Below are 25723 nucleotides of genomic sequence, written 5' to 3' on the forward strand. Positions count from 1 at the left end.
AATTGACTATAAAGGGCAATAACTCCTAAAGGGGTTAACTGACCATTTGGGTCATGGTGAATTATTTGTAAATCTTTCTTTGCTGAACATTATTGCTGTTTACAGTTTATCTCTATCTATAGTAATATTCAAGATATTAACCAAAAACAGCAAAATTTCCTTAAAATTACCAATTCAGGGGCAGCAACCTAACAACCAGTTGTCCGATTCATCTGAAAATTTCAGGGCAGATAGATCTTGACCTGAATAACAACTACAGTTAACTCTCGTTGTCTCGAACTTGGTTGACTCGAACTTACGGATGAGTCGAAGTTTTCACGCGGTCCCGAACTTTGTTCTATATAAATGTATGTAATTCGACTCCTGATGAGTCGAAATTGGATGAGTCGAAATTTCGGTTGAGTCGAACTAAATTGACGATCCCAAGGTTAACAAAAGCATTAATCAAAGCCTGAAAGGCTGTAAAAGCAATTGCTGCCATGTTTATGTTTTGGGGACTTTTTTTTCATCCACATATATTTAAGAATTAAACATGACAGGAGTGACAGGAGTCTAGTGAGAATTAAGAAGGTTTTAACTTTATATCAATTAAAGACTTTAGCAGAAAGTCATTTTTAAATATGTTTTATATTTCACAAGGAGACAACACGTTTACCAGGCTAAAGTTGGGGTCAGATATACATGTGCTGAAACATATAACTCCAAGAGAAATTATTATGGATTATCCCCTAGTAGTGTTTGTAACTGGGCAATAATTTCCTTTATTGATTTAATTTTCATAATTAATTTAAATTTAACTCTTCAGTTAAAACATTTCAACTTTCCAGACGCAAATGTTGAAAAACGGGAAAGAAACAAAATATTTTACAAGACATAAACATGTAAAAAATATATATATATTTCAGCTGACTAAAAATATTTTCATAATGTTACTTTGTCATCATTTCTTAAAAACTAAGTCCCAAACATTATTGCTCAGTTGATATGTGTCATCCTCATGCGGTACGAGATAACTATAATTCTCATGCAATCCCGAAAAGAGGGGCCATCACAGACAAACATGACATTAAATCGTCATTATACGAACAAGAACAAACAGCTCTAAGTTGCTTTGATATTTATCCAATTTTCAGGAAACATTGTGAAAATGATCTTCAATATTTCGAAAACATGTGAAATAAAATTGCAAACACGGTGGACCGTCGAGGGTCAACAAACGTAGTAGTCCATTGGAAAGACGAGGATAATGGTTTCATCATTTGTCATGCATACCCAGTTTTGAATATGATATCCAAAAAGGATGTACTTTTTTTAATCTATGAAACTAGAAAATACCAAATTGTAAATATCTCTTCATCTGGACTTGGCATCTATCACGATTGGACGGGTCCATTTCATTAGTGAGGTGATCGATAAATCTTACGGAGTTATGACAAAAAAGGAAAACACACTTATTGTTATGTGTTTTTAACAAGGGTTTCGTTCCTCTAAATTATTTGCGCAAACAAATCAACAAAATAGGTCAGTTAACTTTGTCTAATTTCAGATTACAGGTAATCATTTGACACTACGTATAACCTGATAACCTGTGTAGTGATTTTGATTTTACGATAAATTTATGAATGAACGACAATTTTATGAATGAACAAGAGCACCTGACCTCTTTCTTAAAAAAACACCAATTAAACATATAAAACCGTATATTATAAAAGACAATTCAGTCAAATTTTCAATACTAAATCAACAACTGAAATGATTCCATATTTTGTTGAAACATCGTACGAACGGAAAACGGAATCGCAGGTATAAAAATGCATTTTTTTCACTCGGACGTCTATGTTTTTTGATAGTCAAACGGTTGTCCCCCTAAATACAAAAATACATCTACAAGAACGTATGCTGAAACTTCTTAAATCCACTAACGTTTTTCAAAAGTTTCAAGCTATGTATTGCATTAGAAAACATACATAGGTGTTTAAGAATGACAGACCAGGAGCCTGTTTAACAAAATACTATGGCTTGATCTGGGCGGAGTCTCTGATCTGGGTCACAAAGATGGCCATACGCGACGGCATGAAAGCAATTGCTTTAAAAATTCATTATTTATCTCGAACTAATACACATATGTCAAAACATGACCTCCGGCATTTAAATGGATTGAAGAGTTAATCACGTGTAATTAAATTTCCAGTCACTGACCACTGTATTAATTTATGACATGCTATTTCCACGAGTGTTTACCTAAGATTATCTTTTATAGAATTTTTATAAATAATTAGTGATGCATTGTTAATGTTCATGAAAAAGTATTTAAAATGTTTACAAAACAATTAATTGTGATTTACACTAATGAGCTTGGGTGTGTATAAAGTAAGGGTTATGACTTCAGTTGATGATCACATGAAAACTACTCAATCGGCGTCTTTATTCTTGTTGTATTTTCTTTTGAAAAGAAAGAGTGAGATAACACAAAATGAAGAGGAATCTAAATTTTCTAAAGTCTCTTGTATCCGAGAATAAACAATTTTGTCAACTATAATAAACGACCTGAACTATCGATTGGAAATTACTCTCTCGGATAAAAGCCATAGGAAAAGGTTGTAACTGACACAATTGAAAAAAGTAAAAATATAGTTATTATAATAATGAAAGACCTTGACATACAAGTACATCGATCTGATACCAGAATATCGATCCCCTTCCCATATTCACCCGGATTTATTTTAGCTTTACCAAGCTAGGCAAGAGTTGTGTCCCTTGTTTTGTCAAACTTCCGGTTTTCGTTTGAGTCGAACTACGTGTATCTCGAAATATTTCTCTGGTCCGGCTGACTTCGAGATAACGAGAGTCGACTGTATATATAGTGAATATCCTTCAGAAGCTTGATGTTTTCTAATTACTTAAGGAATCAAATTTTATACTACACTTTTTTTTATTTCTTCTGATTTATTTTTATTTTGCCACTACATACATGTATTCCAGCTATTTCAATTAAAATCATTACGACAGTTCAATAAGGATGAAGAAACTATCTAAACCTTTTATATTACAAACCTTATTTATTATCTTGCCTGATACACCCATTCCATTTAAAATGGTCACCTGTAAAGAAAAAACATATTTTTATAAACCTTAAATTTACGAATACATTAAAACTATGGAAAACATTCATTTGCAAATGACTATAATTATCGATCAATGTCTTGTTTAGATGGTGTATCTCATTTTAAAATCTTTATAAAAATACATCGTGTTTTCTAAATATGACATCCTGAAAATCTACTTACTTTGAAATAAAATTTTCTATTTTTTCTTACTTTTTAATATTATTTAGAAACAAGTTAAGCTTCATATAACAGAAGTACAATAGCTGTTTTCGTGCGTTCAACAAACAAAAAATAATTCATGATTGATTATTTCAGAAAGATTTCAATTGTAAAATTTCAAAGCTAGATTCTTTTATTCAACAATTTGCAGTGTCACATAATTTGATCCCATTCATCTGTGTATTGTTTTTAAAACAGACATGACCTTGGTAACTTTAAGTTCAAATTTTAATGACTTACATTAACAATAGTTGGCATTCCTCCATAATAAATTGGCTGTGTACAATATGGCCACATGTATGGACATTCTGTTAGGTCAATGTAACTTGGACTAAGGCTGCAAATATAATATTAAATTCACAGTTTACACCAGCAACTCTGTAAAAAAACAGGGTTTTTATTTTTTGTTTTTTTGGGTTTTTTTTATTTTGAAGATATGGGAAAGTGTATATCCCATTTAAACTATCTTCAACTTGAAGTTTAATTTTTGGGCAAACAAGCTAGAAAATCAGTCTTTGATAAAATTTCTTCAATTTATGGTTTGTGATGCCTCTTTTCTTACTGACCCAACAACATTTGTAATTGACTGGTCTTAGCAAAAAGGTTTGTGGTTGATTCTGAATAATTGAATATTAGATCCAAAATTCTAAATTCTAATCACATTACATTTTGTAATTGTTAAAAGTTTCTGATTTAGCATTAAAAACATGCATTAAATGAAATATATACTTATACATTTTAGTTGTAAATTTAGCTGGAGTTTCCTCTAAAAATGTAGAAATGTATACCTCCAGATTGAAGAATCTTGTATGTACTAAAAAAATACTTTCAAACTTTCACTAAATATTCCTTAGGGTATCTAGGTAATAAATTGTATCCAAAGTTTTGATCCATAGACAAACATGGCCGCCATGGCTAAAAAAAAACATTGATTATAAAGGACTATACCTGGCCTGAGGTTTATATGTCCTGAGTGTCTGGTAAGCTCTGATTAGATCCAGTTTCCCATGACCTTGTTCAAACATGTTGACCTCTGGGAGTCTTCTAGCTGATGCCATTAAAGCTTGTTTCATACTGGCAGGATTGATAACGTGTGATCTATCTAGTACAGCACTGTAAAACAAGTGAGTTTCTATGTAGTGTAATGTTTTATGGTCAAGGTTGATATACAGTGACCCCCATAGACTGCCATAGTAGCAGTTTAAAACCAGTAACATTTGTACAGAAAATGCATGATGTGTCTTTAAGCAATTACTAAATTCATAAACCACAAATTACAGTTACACATATTTTAGATTCTCAATGAATTTTAAATTTCTTTTCAAAATATGCTATAAATTGAGAATTATCTCTTACCTGTACAAGAGAGTTACTGCCCCTGCTACAACTGGGGATGCTACACTTGTTCCAGATAGTGATCTACATCCTCCCCTGGAATCATGAAGAAAATAATAATAAACAGGGTTTAATTATTATTTTAAATTAAATAGAGTATAAATTCAATATTTATCAACACTTTAATGCCTTAAATTCTAAATTTAAACATTTAACTAGACTTAGTGATGCCCACAAACTCCATTCTGAAGTAACTGTATTATAACGAAGTCAATGTATGACTTTCTTTGAGATAAAATGTGTCTGGGAGACACAATTGATGCCCCTGCAGATGCATGTGTTATTTTAAAATAACATTGAACAACTTATTACCCAAAAATGGACAAAGTTCAACTATCTTCCAAAAGAGCAAATATTAATAATAAACTTTTAACACAGAGATATGTACCTTTTTGTAAATTTGATAATGCATATGTTGAAATCATAATTTAAATACATCTGCTGCATACCAAATACCATATCATAATCATAAGTTGTTCCCTTTAAACAAACCTAACACAAACGTTAATTTGTAAACTATGTAAAAGTTTCAAAGTCAATGAAACAATGAACCATGATGAGGGGGTGGGGCTTTATAATCTCCATGGAAATAAGAACTTCAAATGTCAATAAATTCTAAACCAAATATTATTGACTTAACAGAAGCAGGTCATCTAATCACAAACTAATACATATAAACTAAGCAAATGTGTCAAAGTCAAAAGATCATGACTGAGAGGGTAGGGCCAAATATTCTCCATAGAAATGAGATGCGCTAATGCTTATATAAATACAACTGAATACTACTAACATTGGCCTGCCACTAATGGTTCCCCTTGTAAAATGTTGAACTGACCTCATCACATACTAATACATGTAAAGTAAGTAAAATTTTCAAAGTCAATGAACCAGGAATAAGGGGACGGAGCCAAATAATCTCCATGGAAATGAGATGCGCTAATGCTTATATAAATACAACTGAATACCACTAACATTGGCCTGCCACTAATGGTTCCCCTTGTAAAATGTTGAACTGACCTCATCACATACTTATACATGTAAAGTAAGTAAAATTTTCAAAGTCAATAAACCAGGAATAAGGGGGCGGAGCCAAATAATCTCCATGGAAATGAGCTAAGCCAATGCCTATACAACTGCATACCAAATACCTAACACTAGTGGTTCCCCATACATGTAAACTATATATATATATATACAATAGTTTCAAAGTAATTAGACCATGACTGAGGGGACAAGGGCAAATAATCTCCATGGAAATGAGATATGCCAATGCTTATACAACTGCATACCAAATACCTAACACGAGTGGTTCCCCATACATGTAAACTATATATACAATAGTTTCAAAGTAATTAGACCATGACTGAGGGGACAGGGGCAAATAATCTCCATGGAAATGAGATAGTTGCCAATGCTTATACAACTGCATACCAAATATCATTGTCCTAAAACTTGTGTACTTTGACCTATAATGGTATACTCTTTATCAATTGTGACTTGGATGGAGAGTTGTCTCATTAGCACCCATACCACATATTCTTATATCTATCTACCACAGGTTTGATCATGAGTGGATTAGTAATATAGATATCAGCTGTACACCGTAGAACACAGAAATTGGATAAAATGAACAAATCTGAATTTAATCAGAGCCTAATATATCACTTTTAACTGCTATTGATAGTGTGTTTTATTAGACTAATAAAAGTTATTGATTTTTTTATCAGTTGTACTTCATAACAAGTCTACAAAGTGAAGATAATCTCAAAATAGTTTTGTATGTAAATACAGGTACAACACCTTGCAAATTTTGTGTGTCATAATAAAAAGATAATGTCTTGTTTTTTATTAGCATATAAAATTATAACTGTCATTTTTAAGATTATTAAATAGTTTTTTACTGTTTAACTCGGAAATTGCTTTCTTTTGGAATAGATGGGTGTTGTTGGAAACAAATATTACTTTGAGACGGACCTTTCTACACAAATCTATACTACAAATATGGCCAATTCAAAAGAAGCGTATGGAGAAGTGCAAGCTCCTATGTTATGTCAAATCTGTGAGATTGCCAGAGGTATAGAGTGGAAGTGCTTGGATTGTGATTTACTTATGTGTCAAAAATGTAAGGAAAAAATTCATCCAAAGTTCAAGTTAGCCAAAGAACACAAAATTGTCCATATCAAAGATGTCGGAAATAAAGAAGTTCAAGTCAGCAGTTTTGAAGAAGAGATACATTTTGGTGATATAAAATGTAACGACCATTCCGATCAAACCTGCTGCATGTATTGCAAGTCATGTGATGAACTTGTCTGTGTGCAATGTGTAATAAAAACGCATAAATCTCATGTTTTTGAAGAGATAAGCAGTGGATATTCTTTAAAGAGAGAAAACTTGAGGAAACATAGTCTTACAATGAAAAAACAAGAAGAAATTTTAACAAATGAAATTGAAAAATTGGGAAAAATTCAACAAGATAATAAAATTCAATACGAAGAAGTAAATGAGAAAATTATAACTCATGAAAAGGCAGTAAAAGATGAAGTAGAAAAGTTTACAAAATCAGTTAAAGATGGACTGGATACAAAATGGGATTTAATACAAGTGGGCACTGAGAGGGAAATTGACAGAGTCAAAGAAAGAAGAATGACCATACAAGAAAGAATGAAGAAAGCAGAGGACCTAATAAGTCTTAAAGATGGAAAAAAGTTTTTCAAGAATATAAAAGATATGGAAATTTCTTTGAAAGAGGGTTTTCAATACACTACACAAGACAATGATGTCAAAGAAATCTTACCAAAATTTGTTCCAGGAAAGTTCATTCAAGACAATTTCGGACTACTGGAATTAAACAATGGCTCTTCAAATGATGAGGAAAATCCTTGTACAAAGATTGAACTAAAGATCAAAAAAGAATACCTAGCAACTGTTGACACTGTTTATAGAGTTGCACACTGTACTGATGGACACATTTGGATATGTTCAAATAATGGAACAACTGGAATCCTACGGAAAGTTAAACCAATAGAAAACGAGCTAAAAGAAATCTTAAGCTATGAAACAACTGTATATGATATGGCTGTTTCCCAGTGGAATGATATTCTATTATGCACAAATGACAATCGAATTCAAGGTATTGAGGAAAGGACCGGTCGATTTAGAAATTGTAAATTAGATGTAGGAGCAGGATACTTAATCCCTTCAGCCATTTGCAGTAAAGGATTTCTTACTGTGGTAGGAGCCATTAATAGTGACTACGCTAAACACGGAACAAGAGTTGTGATAAAGATGAATGAAAAGGGACAACATGAGCATGTATTTGAATATGATACATATGGTCAACCAATTTTCACATATCCTCTTTCTGTAGCCTGCACAAATGACATGCAAACTGTATTTGTCATTGATGGATTGTCTCATGATACCTTTAGTGCATTCAGACTAGTCATTCTATTAGGAACAGATCAAATTGCGCATTACCAAGGACACACAATCTTGAATAATTCTTTTGACAAGAAATTTTGCCCAATTGCTATCCAAGCTGCACCATCAAACAATATCATAGTAAATGACATCAGCATCAATGCATTACATATCCTCAGTCCAATTGGACAACTTTCAGCATATGTGAGCTTGATTGACCTGGGCATACAATGCAGCTTTTCTCTATGTTGCACTTCAACCAAACTTTTTATTGGGTGTCAAACATTTCAAGGAAATGGATGTGAGTTAGATAAAGGAAGTACAGACATGGCAAAGTTATATGAACTGAACATAGAAGAATGTTCATATTTAGTTTAAAGTTAAAAACAGAACCCTGTGCAAGCGAATTTTTACTTTTTACAGGCTGATTAGTACTATAACTGCACAGGAGTAAAATATTATGAACTTTCAAAATTACTCTTCATGAAATCAGCTTGATAGATTTTTACTGTATAATTATTATCTAAATTAAACTATCAAACAAATCTGTATCTAAAAACTTGATCAAATGCTTTATTATCTGTTTGTTGACTGGAAATTGCCTACTAGTGATTCAGATACCAACTAGAGACTCTCAAGAGCCTGTATCGCTCACCTGACTCTACTTTTTGAAGTCATATAAAAAAAGATAAAATTTGGCTACAAAGTTACAACACTTGGTCAGCACCTCATAAGGAACATTCATGCCAACTTTGGTTTCATTTGATTCAGTGGTTCTCTAAAAGAAGTCATGTGTATGCATTTCCCATAGGGTGCTATGTTAAGCTTAGTCCCCTGCTGGCAGCCATCTTGGATGATGGATCGGCTACAAACTAACAACTCTTGGTCAGCACATCATAAGGAACTTTCATGCCATGTTTGGTTTCATTCCATTCAATGGTTCTCTAAAAGAAGTCATGTGTATGCATTACCCATAGGGTCCTATGTTAAGCTAAGTCCCCTGCTGGCGGCCATCTTGGATGATGGATCGGCTACAAACTAACAACACTTGGTCAGCACATCATAAGGAACATTCATGCCATGTTTGGTTTCATTCCATTCAATGGTTCTCTAAAAGAAGTCATTTATATGGATTTCCTGTAGGGTCCTATGTTAAACTAAATCCCCCACTGTCAGCCATCTTGAATGATGGATTGGCTACAAAGTAACAACACTTGGTCAGCACCTCATAAGGAACATTCATGCCATGTTTGGTTTCATTCCATTCTGTGGTTCTCTAAAAGAAGTCATTTGTATGCATTTCCCATAGGGTCCTATGTTAAGGTCAAGTTACAGTAAATGGGCTATGTCACAGATTTCTTTAAAATTTGGCATACAACTCTGGCTCGATGAACTTCAACTGAAAATCAAAAAAATAAGGCATTTATCTCAATTATCATTTGAAATATTACTGATTGAATTCTTACAAAATGGGTTAACATTTGTATAGAAAACACATAAAATCGGCAAAAACCCTTCTAAAATTTGTCTTAAAATCGCCAAATCTCTAATTCTACTCCATAAATTTTTCTTAAAAAACTATATGTTGTTGGTACATAAATTTCCCTTATATTGATGCAAAATAAAGATAGGGTCACAGACTTCGTTTTTATGGTATACATCATTCAAAGTTCTTTGTGAAAAAAATCCAACAAAACGTCGGAATAATCGTAACATTATAGTGTTGCAGGCCATAAAACATTGATTTTTGACGTTTTTCACTACCAACAAGGTGACAAATTGATTATTAGACAAAAAACGAAGTCGGTGACCCTATGATTATTTAATATCATGAAAACAGAAATTTATGTGTCAACAATATATAGTTTTTTAAGAAAAATCTATGGAGTAGAAGTAGAGATTTGGCGATTTTAAGACAAATTTTAGAAGGTTTTTCGCCGATTTTATGTGCTTTCTATAAAAATATTCATTCACCCATATTAAAAGAAATCAATCTGCAATTTTTCAGATAATAAAAGAGATAGATGTACTATTTTTTCGATTTTCAGTTGTAGTTCAACGAGCCAAGGTGTATGCAATTTTTTAGCAAAATCTGCGACATAGCCCATTTACTGTTCCTTGACCTTAAACTAAGTTCCCCAGGGGCATCCATCTTGAACAATGGATTGGCTACAAAGTAACACCACTTATTCAGCACCTCAAAAGGAACATTCATGCTATGTTTGGTTTCATTCGATTCTTTGGTTCTCTAGAAGAAGTTCAAAATGTAAAATGATAACAACAACAACGACAGACGACAACGGATGATGACAGACGACGGATGACAGATGCCAAGTGATGAGAAAAGCTATCTTGGCCCTTTGGGCCAGGTGAGCTAATAAAAAGGAACTTGGCACCCTGCCATATATCTTAATATGCCTGTAAAGTAAGAACCTTCTCAGTGGTCAAAGTCTATAAAAATACCAAAACAAACTGTCAAAATCTCAATGGTGGAAAACTTTGGTTAGAAAAATATCATACGAAGGTAAAAAGTAGTATAACAAAAATACTGCACATCCAAAACGGAAAGTCCCTTATCAAATGGCAAAATTAATAGCGGACACATCAAACAAATAAAAAACAACTGCCATATTCCTGACTTGGTACAGGCTATTTCTTATGTTTACAAGAGTGCACACGCTGAAATGTCTCCCTTTCTTTTCTAATCATTGATATTATGTTGATAGTCCTAAATATAAAGCTTTATTACAACTAAACATTAATCAAGAAAACTAAAAATCGACAAATGAACCATGATAATGAGGTCAAGGTCAGATGAATCATGCCAGGCAGACATGAACAGCTTACAATTCTTCCATACAACAAATAAAGTTGACCTATTGCTTATAGTTTAAGAAACACAGACCACAACAAAAACTTAACACTGAGCAATGAACCGTGAAAATTGGGTCAAGGTCAAATAAAAACTGCACTTCTGACATATAGATCATAAAATATTTCAATAAACCAAATATATTTGACATATTGCATATAGTATTAGAAAATTAAAGAACCTTAGTGAGCACGCTCACATACCCCACGTCCCCACATTGTCATTGGAGAAATTAAATAAGTGTAAGGAAAAAAAATGTATAAGAAAAAAAATTGAATCGCAATTTCCTGTCGATATGCACATCTACATAGTATGTCCTTATTATCTGAAAAGGTTTTGTGAAATTCTGTTGTGTGGTTTGAGAGGAGTTGCGATGACAAACTGTTGCAGCAGAACATTAAAGTAAATAAGTTCAAAGGGGCGTAACACCTAGAAAAAAAATTGATTCGCAATTTCCCGTCGATATGCACAACTACATAGTATGTCCTTATTATCTGAAAAGGTTTCGTGAAATTCTGTTGTGTGGTTTGAGAGGAGTTGCGATGACAAACTGTTGCAGTAGTACATTAAAGTAAATAAGTTCAAAGGGGCATAACTCCTAGAAAAAAAATTGAATCGCAATTTCCCGTCGATATGCACAACTACATAGTATGTCCTTATTAACTGAAAAGGTTTTGTGAAATTCTGTTGAGTAGTTTCAGAGGAGTTGCAATGACAAACTGTTGCAGTTGTACATTAAAGTAAATAAGTTCAAAGGGGCGTAACTCCTAGAAAAAAAATTGAATCGCAATTTCCCGTCGATATGCACAACTACATAGTATGTCCTTATTAACTGAAAAGGTTTTGTGAAATTCTGTTGAGTAGTTTCAGAGGAGTTGCAATGACAAACTGTTGCAGTTGTACATTAAAGTAAATAAGTTCAAAGGGGCGTAACTCCTAGAAAAAAAATTGAATCGCAATTTCCCGTCGATATGCAAAACTACATAGTATGTCCTTATTATCTGAAAAGGTTTCGTGAAATTCTGTTGTGTGGTTTGAGAAAAGTTGTGATGACAAACTGTTGCAGTAGTACACTAAAGTAAATAAGTTCAAAGGGGTGTAACTCCTAGAAAAAAAATTGAATCGCAATTTCCCTTCGATATGCACAACTACATAGTATGTCCTTATTATCTGAAAAGGTTTCGTGAAATTCTGTTGAGTGGTTTGAGAGGAGTTGCGATGACAAGAAACAGGACTGACGGACGGACTGATGGACAGACTGATGGACGGACGGACTGACAGACGGACGGACTGACGGACGGACGGGTCAAAAACATTATACCCTCCCCAACTTGTTGCGTGGGGTATAAAAAGAACAAAACTCCTTTCTCATCATTGATATTGTATTGATAATCCTAAATATAAAGCTTTATCACAACTGTCACATAAACTTAACATTAACCAAGAAAACTGAACATTGACCAATGAATCATGAAAATATGGTCAAGGTCAGATGAACCATGCCAGGCAGGCATATGCAGCTAAGAAATCTTCCATACAACCTATTGCATATAGTTTAAGAAAAACAGACCAAAACACAAAAACTTAACATGGAGCAATGAACAGTTTCATGATGAACCGTGAAAATGAGGTCAAGGTCCAATAAAACCTATGCGACTGATGTTAAGATCATAAAATACTTCCATATACCAAATATTGTTGACCTATTGTATATAGTATTAGAAAAAAAAAACACATCTCAAAAAGTTAACTTTGATCACTGAACCATGAAAATGAGGTCGAGATCAGATGACACCTGCCAGTTAGACATGTACACCTTACAGTCCTTCCCGATTTCCAATTATACTAGATATATTGCTTATATAATCTGAGATATGAACTTGACCGCCTTAACTTAACCTTGTTCGCTGATTAATGATATGAGGTTGAGGTCAAGTGAAAACTGTCTGACAGGCATGAGGACCTTGCAAGGTACGCACATATTAAATATAGTTATCCTATTTCTTACAATAAGAGAGAATTCAACATTACAAAAAATCTTAACTCTATTTTCAAGAAGTCACTGAACCATGAATATGAGGACATTGAACATGTGACTGACAAAACTTCGTAACATGAGGCATATTTATACAAAGAATGAAGGATCCAGGTCTTCCACCTTCTAAAATATAAAGCTTTGAAGAAAATTGCTTACAACATCGTCGCCAGAACACTATGTCTATGTTGGGCTTTCTGCTACAAAAGTCTCAGGCTCAACAAATATCAAAACCCTGACTGTGTGCACACCTTTAATATATGTACAGTGAAATCTGGGTAAATCAAACCCTGATAAAACCGAATTTCAGTTTAACCGAACAATTTTCAAAGTCCGACAAAATTTCCCTATCAAATAACGTCAATCTAATCTGAAAACACCGAACCCTGTCAACAACGGATTCCGAAGGCTTTTTGAAGGCTCGTAAGTAAATATGTATTTCAAAATTACCTGTCAAAATTGATTGATGGCAGTCAAAACAAAAAGTATTTTTAATTTTTTGCATGATTTAATTAAACAAACACAGGATGACAGAGTATCCTGAGGGTATTTGAGGTTAAATTAGCTAGTGAGGTGTTATAATAAACTAAGTAGCATGTTTGTGTCCATGTATAAAGTGTTTTTTTTTGTAAAGAAACGTTAAACTGGTCGTCTGCCCCCATCACCTAAAATGACAAGTTAAGAACTTTCCCTTAGATCAATTAAATACATGTTACTCAAATAATTACGGCCACAAAATCGTAACTGCCATTCTGTAGCTTTAAAACTGTTTAATTAAATAATAGTTTTAAAGCCTTTCACTGGATTAAGAAATCGTGCAACACAACAAGGCCAATAGTTTTCGATTGTCGGATTTCCTTTAGAGGCCCTTTATATTTGCTTCAGATGCTCCTGAAGACCCCTGTTAGCTATTTAACAATGATAAAGTCAGAGAGTAAACTGGACCCCTGCTATTGTTTCACTCTAATTGTGTGGCCAAGTATCAAGCAGGTTTCACAACAATGAGTGTGATTGCCTAACGGAATCGTGTTTGATTTATAAACAAAAATGTAGCAATACGTCTATCTTCATCTACTTATATTTTTACATTTACTTCTAAATCAACACGAAAATAAACTATTGTCTGTTGTGTCACCTATTATCCCTTGTCAGTAAGTGCCAAAATTATTTTGATGTCGACTTCCGTTTACCTCTACAATCCGAACACCTGTGAAAACCGAACAAAACGCAAAGTCCTGTGGGTGTTTGGTTTGGACAGGTTTCACTACACAAAGAGACATCAAAGCGCTGACTTCCTAGGATTCAAACTGTAGGAGGAAATATGCAAATTAACTATTTACCTATAATTGGAAGGACGAATGGGCCGAAGGATGGAAAGGGGTAAAACAATATGCCTTCCAACTTTCAGTTGCGGGGAGTTGCTGGGGCATTAAAATGTATACATATATATTGAGTGAACTATAAAATATGAATTATCATGATTATGCTTGATTCTTTTACAAGCCAAAAAGTTTTAATAAAATGCTTCATTGAGCGCAAACTGATATGATTGCAGAGGATGAACCCTGCACAGTTGTGGCAAATTTGGACACAATTTACAAGCTTGATTCTGTCAGAAATTGAATTGTGATCAAATTTTTGAATTAGTATAGGTTCCTGACACAAAATAAATGTAAAGATCTCACTAATCTATTGCACAATACTGTGGAATTCAAAATTCTTCTTTAAAATTGAAAAAAAATTGAAAAAAAAAATTTGAACACCTTAATTTTTCTAATCCCCCTAAAAGCAATTTCTCCCCCACTCATACCCAGCCTTTCCTTTGTAATATGGAACCTTGTAGTATGGTTTTAGAGAGATCCATATTCTAAAACATGAGTTATTGTCTGGAAACTAGAAACATGCTTGTTTTTGGCCCCTAATTTTCACATGAAGTAGGCAATTATCCCCAAGCTCAATCCCAGCCTTCCTTTTGTGATATGGATCCTTGTGGTACAATTTAAGAGAGATCCACACACTAACACACAAGTTATTATCCAGAAACTACAAAAATGCTAGTTTTTGGCCCCTTTTTTGCCCTTATTACCTAAACTGTTGGCACCATAAAACCCCGAAAATGAATCCACACCTTCTACTTAAGGTATGAAACATTGTGGTACAATTTCAGAGCAATTGAAATACTTATACTCATAATGTCCTGAAAATTGAAAAACGCTTGTTTTGGGCCCCTTTTTGACCCCCAATTCTAAAACAGTAGGGACCATCATCCCCAAAATCAATCCCAACCTTTCTTTTGTGGTATTGAACCTTCTTGTCAAATTTCATAGAGATCCATTTACTTAGTTTAAGATTAAAAGCACAAGGCACAGGCTCTAGATGTTCTGTCACAAGTTGAATAAATATCTATCATTACTTCTTTCAATTACCTATTGATTTAATCAGTATTTTAGTCATTTCAGCACCTGGTCTGGTCAATACACCTTATCGCAAATCCAGGCTGACCCAGCCACTTGAACTTTTGATGCATACAACAATCACTTTTCCATTGTGAAACAGATCTACAGTATTTCTGACTTTCACAGACAAATTACACTTTTTTGTTAATTAATTTTTATTTTAATATAGTCATATAGTCAAAGACCTAGCATTGGGACCCATTGAAGAAAAATATTGCGCTGTTTAAATCTTCGGTAATATATTTGAAAGGAACACGGCATTGAGGAGCTGGCATAAATCAAAATATCAACTTACGAGTCCATAAGTAAGGCTATTTTTTTACCTGATTAAATCAAATCTGTTATAAAAAATATACCTTCATGTGCTACTTTTTTAGTAAAATGAGGTCGAAATTTTGTATATTTGCTCAAAATTTAGATTTGTGGCCCTATTTTCTTTTTCGAAAGAAAGACATAACTTTTTTGTTATGAAAGATAAACACAAACTGTTTTTTGTTAAATAATCGGTAATTTCTGTATTTTATAAGTATCCTAAAAAATTATGCAATTTTTATTCAGAAATACCTCATATTTATCAAATATTCATGTATTGAGGAAAAAACATCATTTTTTGCTGCATGTTTATCAAAATTAAAAAAAATCCTCTACTTACAGCTTTATAAAATTTGGGTCAAATAATCTCCTTACAAAATGAAACAAATTACCGTTTTGAAAAATCAGTTTGAATGATAAAAATCAGTCGAAAAATACATCTGCTCCCGATATGTCATAGTTTGACGTTGCGAAAATAACATTTTACGTTAGCAACTTTATTACCTCCCCTGTAACTGTATTGTATGCCCTTAATTGTTTTCCTTTTATCTAACTTCAGTGTGCCTCAAACAAATTGTAGAGAAACTTGTACACAATGCTTATCACCATAAAAAATAGATCACATTTGAATTTTGGTGGCATCGCTTTTACTGTTCTAGAGTTATGCCCCTTTACAAATGGAAAATTACTGAATTTGTCTTTTTTTTTTCTCTAGACTACTTTAATATTGCCTCAACCAAATGTTATGGAACTTGTACATAATGCTTAATCGCGCAGATCAAGTACAAATTTGGGTGGAGTCACTTTTGCTGTTCTTGAGTTATATCCCTTTGTTTTGAATGATTGATTGGTGTTTAATGTCACTTTCAACACTATTGTGCTATTTCATGGCGGTCAGTTTTTATTGTTGAGGACGCAGGAGTGCCCAAAGAGAACCACCAAACTTCTGTAAGAAAATTGACAATCCTAGTCGATTAATAAGATTGGAGTTGAATATGCCCCTTTTAAATGTTATACATCATGTACATGTATTCAAGCAGAAGCATCATGGACACATTCCACATTTATTTAAATTTTGAAGCAACATTTTGAAGGATGATTTTCCTTTTATAATTATGAAATTACATTAGAAAGAATTCATCTATTTTTACTTACTTAAGAGCAGAGCCTCTAACAGCGGAACCATAGGTAACAATATCTGGTTTTATTCTACCATACCCTCTAGGTAATTCCTGAAACAATGTAAATGTAAATAGTAGTTCTTAAAGTATTGAAAAGTATTAACAACTTAAAGAGAACAATTGAAATATTATAACAATATCTTTAAATTGTTTATTACACTTTTAAATATATATAAAAATAAGAAGATGTGGTATGATTGACAATGAGAAAACTATCCACCAGAGTCTGAATGACACAGAAATTAACAACCATAGGTCACAGCCTTCATTATTATCAGTTAACAATACTGAAATTCAACATCAACATGAATAAGAACCTACCCATGTTGTCATTCCTCGTGAAGAAAAGCGAGCTATTTGGTTTTCAAAGTTAATTCCCCCAACACCAATAACGTCCATCTGGTCTGCTGGATTGTTTAAGGTCCTGAAAATAAAAAAATTAGTCTTTAGATTTTTATGCTTATAATTTTGAAGACAAAATTATTTGTCATTGCCTAGGTGAATATCTGACTGGAAATATATAATTATAGAATAGCTAATCAAAGAATTCAAATAGAGAAAAATATTCACGAGTGACCGAACAACACATTTATTTACAAATGCGCGTAGTGCTGGAGTTATTTATCAGTGTTGTGCGGTCACCAGTTGGAATATTTTTCTATATTTGAATTCTATGATTAGTTATCCTTTTATTACATTGGCAAATGGCTTTTTTATGAGATTAAAGTAGACGCAGTGCTCCTCAGGGCACAGCTTTATACGACTACAGATATGGAACCCTGAACAATTGGGGCACAACATTCAAGCTTTATACAGCTCTGAATTTGGATTATGATCAAATTTTTCACATAATATGAGTTTCTGACTCAAGACAAATGTCAAGATCTTACAAATTTATTGCACAATATTGTGCAATTAAAGATTTCTTCTTCAAACTTTTCAAAACTTGTAGGAAAACAAATTTGAAAACTACTACCACCCCCTTTTTTGGCAATTAATCTAAAATCTGACATTCCTTTAGAGATAATTTACAAGAAGAGTAAGGGAGGTATATCTGAAAATATCCAACATTGTATGTTAAATGTTTTTGAATTATCTCCCTTACATTGCTTTTAAATTGTCTTAATTGTCTACTGACCAGAAAAACCTAGTTTTCCCCCTTTTTTGCCACTAATTCCTAAACATTTTGAGTCATAACCCCCCAAAGTCAATTCTTACCATCCGTTCATGGTATGGAAACTTGTAGAATAATTTCAGAGAGATACATACACTTAAACACAAGTTATTGTTTGAAAACTGCAAAAATTATAATTTTGGACCATCTTTTTGGCCCCTAATTACATAACCCCCAAAATCAATCCCAACCTTCCTTAAGTGGTTTTGAACCTTCTGGTGAAAATTTATAGAGATCCATTCACCAAAACTAAAGTTATTGTCTGGAAACTGATGCGTTTTTTTCACTATGAAATTATCTGTTTTTATTTCACTGGGAAATCAATGAAATTCATTGCAACCAATGTAATAAACATAGATATTTCAGACTTACCCATAAAGTGGTCCATCATTTCCAATGGCAGAAACCATTATCACTTTATTAGCAGTAAGTTCCCAAACCTTGAAAAAAGATAAAAACAAGGAAATAATTACTCTTGTCAAATGTCTTCTTCTATAAATGTTGTAAATTTTTAATTTATTCAATGTGTTTTTCTTCTGAAATTCGATTGTCTTTCTTTAGTTTTTGATCAAGATATTTAAGACATTTTTTCTGAAATCTGGTTGAAAGACAACAAAAATCCTGAACTTAAGACAGTATTATCAATGATGCTTCATATTTATAGGCTGGGGACAAGCAGAAGTATATCTATTGTTACTTAAAAATATTTTTATTTTTTTTAATGAAATGTATTATTCCTGACAGCTTGTTTTACATGATCTACAAACATTCAATACTGTATTTATTTAAATTTACTATTTTTATATTGTAATGATTCAATCCTGACAAATTGAAAAAAAATCCCCTCAAGGTTTAATATACCTTATCTACAAATGGATGGTCCATGAAATCAGGTCCACCAATACTCAGATTCAGGACATTGATCTTCTTCAATATAGCATAGTTAAAGGCATCTAAAAACCAGGAGGTGTAGGAAACCTGAAATAAAACATGTACAGTGGATTAATTATGCTATAACATTGGTGACTGTGGACGTGTTAAAATCTAGAAATATAGTAGATTCTTAACAAGAACTTGTCCCCAGTACATGGATGCCCCATCTGCATTATCATTTTCTATGTCCAGTGGACCGTGAAGATGGAGGTTAATCTCTAATTTGGCCTTGAAATTAGAAAAACCATATCATAGGGAACATGTGTACTAATTTCAAGTTGATTGGACTTCCACTTCATCAAAAATTACCTTGACCAAAAACTTTTACCTAAGCAGGACGAATGTACGAACCGACGGACAGGCAGGACAGATGGAAGGGCAGGACAGACGCACACACAGACCAGAAAACATAATGCCAATAAATGGGGCATAAAAATGTTCATGCATGCAAAACATATTACTGGATCCCTTAAAGTCATAAGAAACCTCAAATTAAAAAAAATTATGCATATGATTTTTTTAACTAAATAGATATGTTTCATTATACAACTTATGTACATTTACTTTTTTCTAAGATTTTTTTTTTAATTTGTCCATATTTAGAAAAAGTTTACTTATTTTTAATTGTTTCCTTCCAGAACATATTTTCTGTATGCATTGTGACCCGAGCGTAACCCTCCTCATAAAAATTTGGTGATTGCAATACGCATGGATTTGTCTTTAAAATAAACAATTATCTGATTGTACATGTTAAACATGTGCTCAATACCCATGCTTTTTGTTATTTGTTTACTATAAGGTGACAATCGGTAAACTTTGGCTTCATAACACAGCATTTAATGAGCAGCCATTTTGTTTAATCATAACAGACAGAGAGAGAAAAAATTGACGTTTAAACGATATATTTACGTAAAAAATGATAAATTCCTGCACAGAGGACTAAGTTTATGATATATACATGCATTGGTTCAAGAATTGGATAAACATTAATTTTTCACCACTCACTCGTTTCATATGACTTTAACAAATAGTGTGTATTTCTGAGACCTTATAATTTGGGTTTTGTTTATTTCTAAACTATTCTGCATAAATTGGGAAAACAAATACACACTTAATCAAGAAAGGAGTTGTAATAAAATTATTCATACTGAAAAACTTCTCACCAATCAAATGGAAGTCCTTAATTATAATAAATTGACTCAAATTTCATCATTCCTCATAAATTTCATACACTAACCTGATTGTTGGTAAAAACTCTGAAGACATAAATATCAGCATCTGGAGCAAAACCTAGACATTCTTTAGAACTTGTTATAACACCTGCTACAAATGTACCATGACCTAGTCCTGGAATAAACAAATGCATGAGAGTCATTCCATTATAAAGGGATGTCGTATATCAGCTTAAAATTATCATACTTTCTTTGAGTTATCTTGTAGGCATCAACAAATGAATTGCTGTGATATAGCCTTTTTGTGCTGATGCAGCATAAAGCAAACAACAATCAATAAATTCAACAGTTTCTTCTGAGATCAGTGTATGATGTGTTTAATACCAACACCATCAAATCTGCACAGGTGGAAACTATCAGAAACACCAGACTGTCCCTTGTGCGGAAATAGAGGAACACTTCAACATGTACTTTCAGGATGCAATATCGCTCTTACACAGGGGAGATATACATGGCGACACAACCAAGTATTCAGGGAACTCGCTGAAGTGATAGAAAAACAGAGAAAAGATGCAAAACAAACTAAGAACAAACCTTTGAAAATCCAGTTTGTGAAGGAGGGGGAACTAGGCCAGAAAAGTAAACAGAACACATCAGGAATTCTAAATCAGGCTAAAGACTGGCAGCTAGAAGTAGATCTAGGGGAAAAGCTGCAATTTCCAGACATTGTACATACCAACTTAGACCAGACAATCATGGTTCTCTGGTCTTCCGGCAGTAAAAAGGTTATGATAATTGAGCTTACTGTTCCCTGGGAGGAGAGATGTGGCGAAGCCATTGAAAGAAAGAGGGCAAAGTATGACGAACTGTTGGCAGAATGTAGAAGAGGGACGAAAGATACCAAAGGGACAGTCAACTCATAAATCTAAAACAAACTGACAACGCCAAGGCTAAAAATGAAAAAGAAAAACAGAAAAACAATAGTACACACGACACAACATAGAAAACTAAAGAATAAACAACACGAACCCCAGATAGAGATAGAGGATGGCAGACAGGGAACTTTCTTGTTGAGGTTGGCTGCAGAGGCTTCCCTGCACAGTCAGTGTGGCGGTTGTTTTCTGCAGTAGGAGTGACTGGCCGTCAAAGAAGAACAGCATTACAGAAACTAGGCCAAGCAGCAGAGAAAGAATCTTGTTGGATATGGATGAAGAGAGACAGTAGTAGCTGGAAACCCACCACCAATGCGCAGTGATTGATCACCATTGTGGACCCCCCACCCTGAGTGTGTACCGAGCTAGGGGTTGAAACACATGATGACGGATGGCCTTGGCTGAGGACATTGGCGGTGCTTGCAGTAATTCCACCAGTACTGTATGTAAGTAAAAAAATATTCTACAAAGTCTTTTTAATACCTTATCCAATAGAATATTCTTTAGTTATTTATCTTTGCAAGCAAACTTCAATCAGAAAAATTATAGTGTAAAACTGATAAAGTTAAATCTTAACTTAAAGTTTAATTACAACATTACCATCATCCAATGACTTTTCATTGGTCCAATTTGATCGATCTTTTATTTTGCCTCTTTTAAAATGTGGATGGTTTTCAGCTAGACCAGTATCAAACACTGCTACTTTAACACCAGCTCCTGTGTATCCCATGTTCCATAAAATTTCGGCTTGAAGTGCACTCACAATCTACAAAAATAAACATTTTTTTTTTTTAAGTTATGGAGACAATAGAAAAAAAATTAGTTGTCACTTGATCATGTTGGATTGTGAAATTTTCTGCATTTGATATTATGCAAAAATTCAAAAACATGAAACCATGTACAAAGATGTAAATAGAAGGTTTTCACTTAAATTCGAATGTGCAATGCATTAAATCTTTTATCTAAAAAAACTAATTTATCCTAAAAACCTAAATCACATTTTTCATACTTTGAAAACATTTTCACTTATCTTTCTAAAGATTTAAGCATTCTATAAAATTCAAACTTCTTTAGAGATAATGCCAGGATGGTTCTGCATATCATTTTTTTAAACCAAAAACCTGCATACATATATATTAAAGATATACCTGTTTGGGAACTGCTCTCAACAAGTTTCTGCTTCTGTGACGATTAGGTGAATGCCAGTAAGTTGCACTCTAAAAAAATGATATTCGATATAATGATATCTCTTATAGATCAACATCATTCATGCAAGTTAAACAAAAGTTCTGAGCTGGACACCATTTTTTTTCATTTTTGAATATGGAGATTTTAAATTTTAACCATCCTCAGTTTGTGGAGAACAATCATTCAATTAATGTTCCCAGGGCAAGAAAAACAACTTCATATCACCTTATCAAAGTGAGCAATAACTTTAAAGTAGTACAAAATTTTAGTTTATGTTATTGTCAAGAAATTTTAATTTTAAAAGACTTATGAATGATGAAAAACAGCAAAACCCTATATTTAGACATTAGTAAAAATAAGTTTCACATACGAAAATAAACACACCATAGATACTAGGATTATTTTGTATGTCATATGCAGGTTTCATCTACAAAAGAGTCATCTTTGGCACTTGAAATAAAAAAAGTTTAAAAGACCAAATTGCCAAGAGAGCTTATAAATACAACACAAATCAAAATCTTACAAGTGAAAGACTCCTTCTACTCTGTGTTCTGGATGAAGTGAATGTCTGTTGCCAGTCTGTCTTATTACAACTATTCAAATCTTTTGGTGTTTTTGTATCTTCACTTGGATAGTCAGGATCTAAGTCAAAAGAAATCAATTTTACTTTTGATCCAAAATATTATTTATAAGGAAAAGTTGTAAATATTATTACAATAAATAGATCACTACCCCTTCCAATCATTAACAAATGTTTTGTAGGTACTATTAGTATCATATTTTCAGATAGTATTCCTAACTGTTTACATTAAATTGGACAAATTATGAAGGAGGAACATAAGTGTAAACAAATAATTAAGTGTGTATTTAAAATAGCATTTCCCCCTCTATATTCTCCTATTATTCCTAATGTTTAAAATTGATGGTTTTCATGTTTATCGTGTTTATTGTGCAAGATTTTTTAAGACAGTTTGATTTTAGACAATTTTTTATTGATTACATGTTCATAGAAATACATGTACCAAGTAGCTAAAAAAGTACATTTAATAGTTGTTTTTCCTGTCGAACTGTCTTCCCTGGTTACCTTCAGTTGTATTTCCAAATAAAACAACCCTAACATTATAGTTTAATACTGGTTTTTACTTCATATTGGTCTATTAAACATACCTTTAACATATTTGAGTGACCTTGTAACCTTTTTATGAGGAGTTATTCTCTTCACAACTGGGTGGTTTTCCAATGCATCAAGTGCTTCCTTCTTTCCATCATTCAACTAAGAAAGAGATAAAAACAAATTGTAAAACTGTAACATCAATTTTTGAAGTTTTAGTTTTAAGACATGAATAATAAATACATGTAATTGTGTATGAATATTAATGATTTCCACTAAATAATAAAATAAAACTTCAAATACTTAAAAAAATTCTGTCTAGTAAACTATGATTTCTTGATTTATTGAAAAAGTTAAAGAGCAAAATGTTACATTTTCGCGACAATTTACATTCACTTTATATTTCTACTTGTGAAAGTCTTGCAAACAAAATGTGTTTGCAAAAATCAATTAGTTAACAATATTGCATGCCTTCAAGCAAATAAACAAGAGGCTGTCACAACGACAGCAAACCGGATTTATTAACATTTATTTGTGTCCTGGCAATATCAGATGAACTATTTAACTGATGAACGGTGAAAGTGAAAATCGTCAATAACAAATTTGACCCCCATTTTGTCATCAGTATCAACACATTAAAATTTAAAAAGCTTAGGTTGAATGGTTCATGAGTAAATGCACGAACACGACAGGAGAAGCCATTTTTCAATCTTTCAAGAATGCAACAACATGAATGGAAACGTCCTTTTTCGATCTTTCAAGATAAACAGTAAAAGTCAAAATCAACATTATTGAACTTGACCTCCATTTTGTCATCAGTAACAACATATTAAAATTTGAAAAGCTTTAGTTGAATAGTTCATGAGTAAATGCACGGACACGACTGCAGACTCCATTTTTCAATCTTTCAAGAACCAATACTCCTGAACAGTAAAAGTCAAAATCGTCATTATTAAACTTGACCTTCATTTTGTTGTCAGTAACAACATATTAAAATTTTTAAATCTTTGGTTGAACGGTTCATGAGTAAATGCACAGACAACATTTGGTTGTCGCCCGGCCGCCCAACCACCGTACAACCCCAAATCAATAACTGACATTTTTATCTCAAAAATCCGGTTAAAATACAAGGTTAAATTATCATCGCAACATTAAAATCAAGATTATTAGTTACCTTAACAACATCAAAATCACTGGGATAATCATAGGCTGGGTTATCTCTAGGAAGAATCTTCCATGACGGAACACCTGATTCATGTAAGGCAGCTGTTAGGTAACGTTTCCTGGTCTGTGTTTTATAGTACCCATTAAAAGATACAATGTATTCTAAAAACAAACAAAATTATAAAATAGTGGTTATATTGAGGCGAAGATGACCTGTTTTAGAGTCATTGCGACTACATGATAAACTACACAAGATCATTGAAGATGTAAAATAGAGGCTTTACATTTTTTATGTGTGGTGAAGAAAAGTAGTATTGTATAATAATACATGTAAACCAAATCTTGATCATTCTTGAACAATTTTCACCATTTACTCTTGTGTTTCCTGTTGGTACATCCATATTGACACAAAAAATTTGAATACAAAAATATGTTTATCTGAGAGACCAAATTAGGATTGATTGATTTATATTTGGTTGCTTAACATCAAGTGGCATATATTTCTTGCTTGTTTAGAACCATCAAATTATGAGGTAGTGTATAATAACCATGATAATTGTGTTTTAGGCTAGAAAAAATAAATGTATGTTTACATGTTACAAAATTAGGCTAGGTAGATAAGTAAATTTATTTTTCACTGATAATTTATAGAAAAGTTAAGGGGAGAAGCCTCTACTTTTAACTCATGTTAATGGTACATTGTACTTTATGCCATAATTCTAATAAAAAGGACTAGTGCCTAAAAGATAGACAGAACAGGTGAATAATTTTCTTACGAGACTTACCATGGTCAATTATAGATGAACTATATTCCATTTTCACTTCTTTAGCACTACCAGATGTAAAGTTACAGTCACCATGAACAGGACTATAACAGTATAGGGCCAGTAAGAGAATTGATCCTACATGACTTGACCATTTGTATCTCTCTGTATTCAGTAAAACCATTTTTCAGTGATCTCCTCTATTAGCGTCTAGTTGTTTTTCAAGGTTATCCATTTCTTTAGTCTGGAAGAAATTTAATACATTGATATTGACAAAAAAAATTAAAT

General features: G+C 32.8%; 1 protein-coding gene across 3 annotated transcripts in view; it reads right to left on the reverse strand.

Annotated features, from left to right (window-relative positions):
• The window catches only part of LOC134721627 (membrane-bound transcription factor site-1 protease-like), a 38863-nt gene that overhangs the window by 10183 nt on the left and 2957 nt on the right, over positions 1-25723 (reverse strand). For all 3 annotated transcript variants that reach the window (XM_063584743.1, XM_063584744.1, XM_063584745.1), the window contains exons 2-16: positions 25457-25679; positions 24682-24833; positions 23564-23669; positions 22920-23038; positions 22357-22425; positions 21809-21974; positions 20342-20451; positions 19033-19149; positions 18544-18611; positions 17319-17421; positions 16972-17048; positions 4683-4757; positions 4275-4439; positions 3567-3663; positions 3055-3102 (exon numbers count right to left, since the gene is read on the reverse strand). In XM_063584743.1, the coding sequence (XP_063440813.1) occupies positions 3055-3102; positions 3567-3663; positions 4275-4439; positions 4683-4757; positions 16972-17048; positions 17319-17421; positions 18544-18611; positions 19033-19149; positions 20342-20451; positions 21809-21974; positions 22357-22425; positions 22920-23038; positions 23564-23669; positions 24682-24833; positions 25457-25619 (1635 nt within the window). In that variant the 5' untranslated portion in view covers positions 25620-25679. The remainder of the gene's footprint in view (positions 1-3054; positions 3103-3566; positions 3664-4274; positions 4440-4682; positions 4758-16971; positions 17049-17318; positions 17422-18543; positions 18612-19032; positions 19150-20341; positions 20452-21808; positions 21975-22356; positions 22426-22919; positions 23039-23563; positions 23670-24681; positions 24834-25456; positions 25680-25723) is intronic.

This window comes from Mytilus trossulus, chromosome 6, assembly GCF_036588685.1.
Source record: "Mytilus trossulus isolate FHL-02 chromosome 6, PNRI_Mtr1.1.1.hap1, whole genome shotgun sequence".
Lineage (NCBI taxonomy): Eukaryota > Metazoa > Mollusca > Bivalvia > Mytilida > Mytilidae > Mytilus > Mytilus trossulus.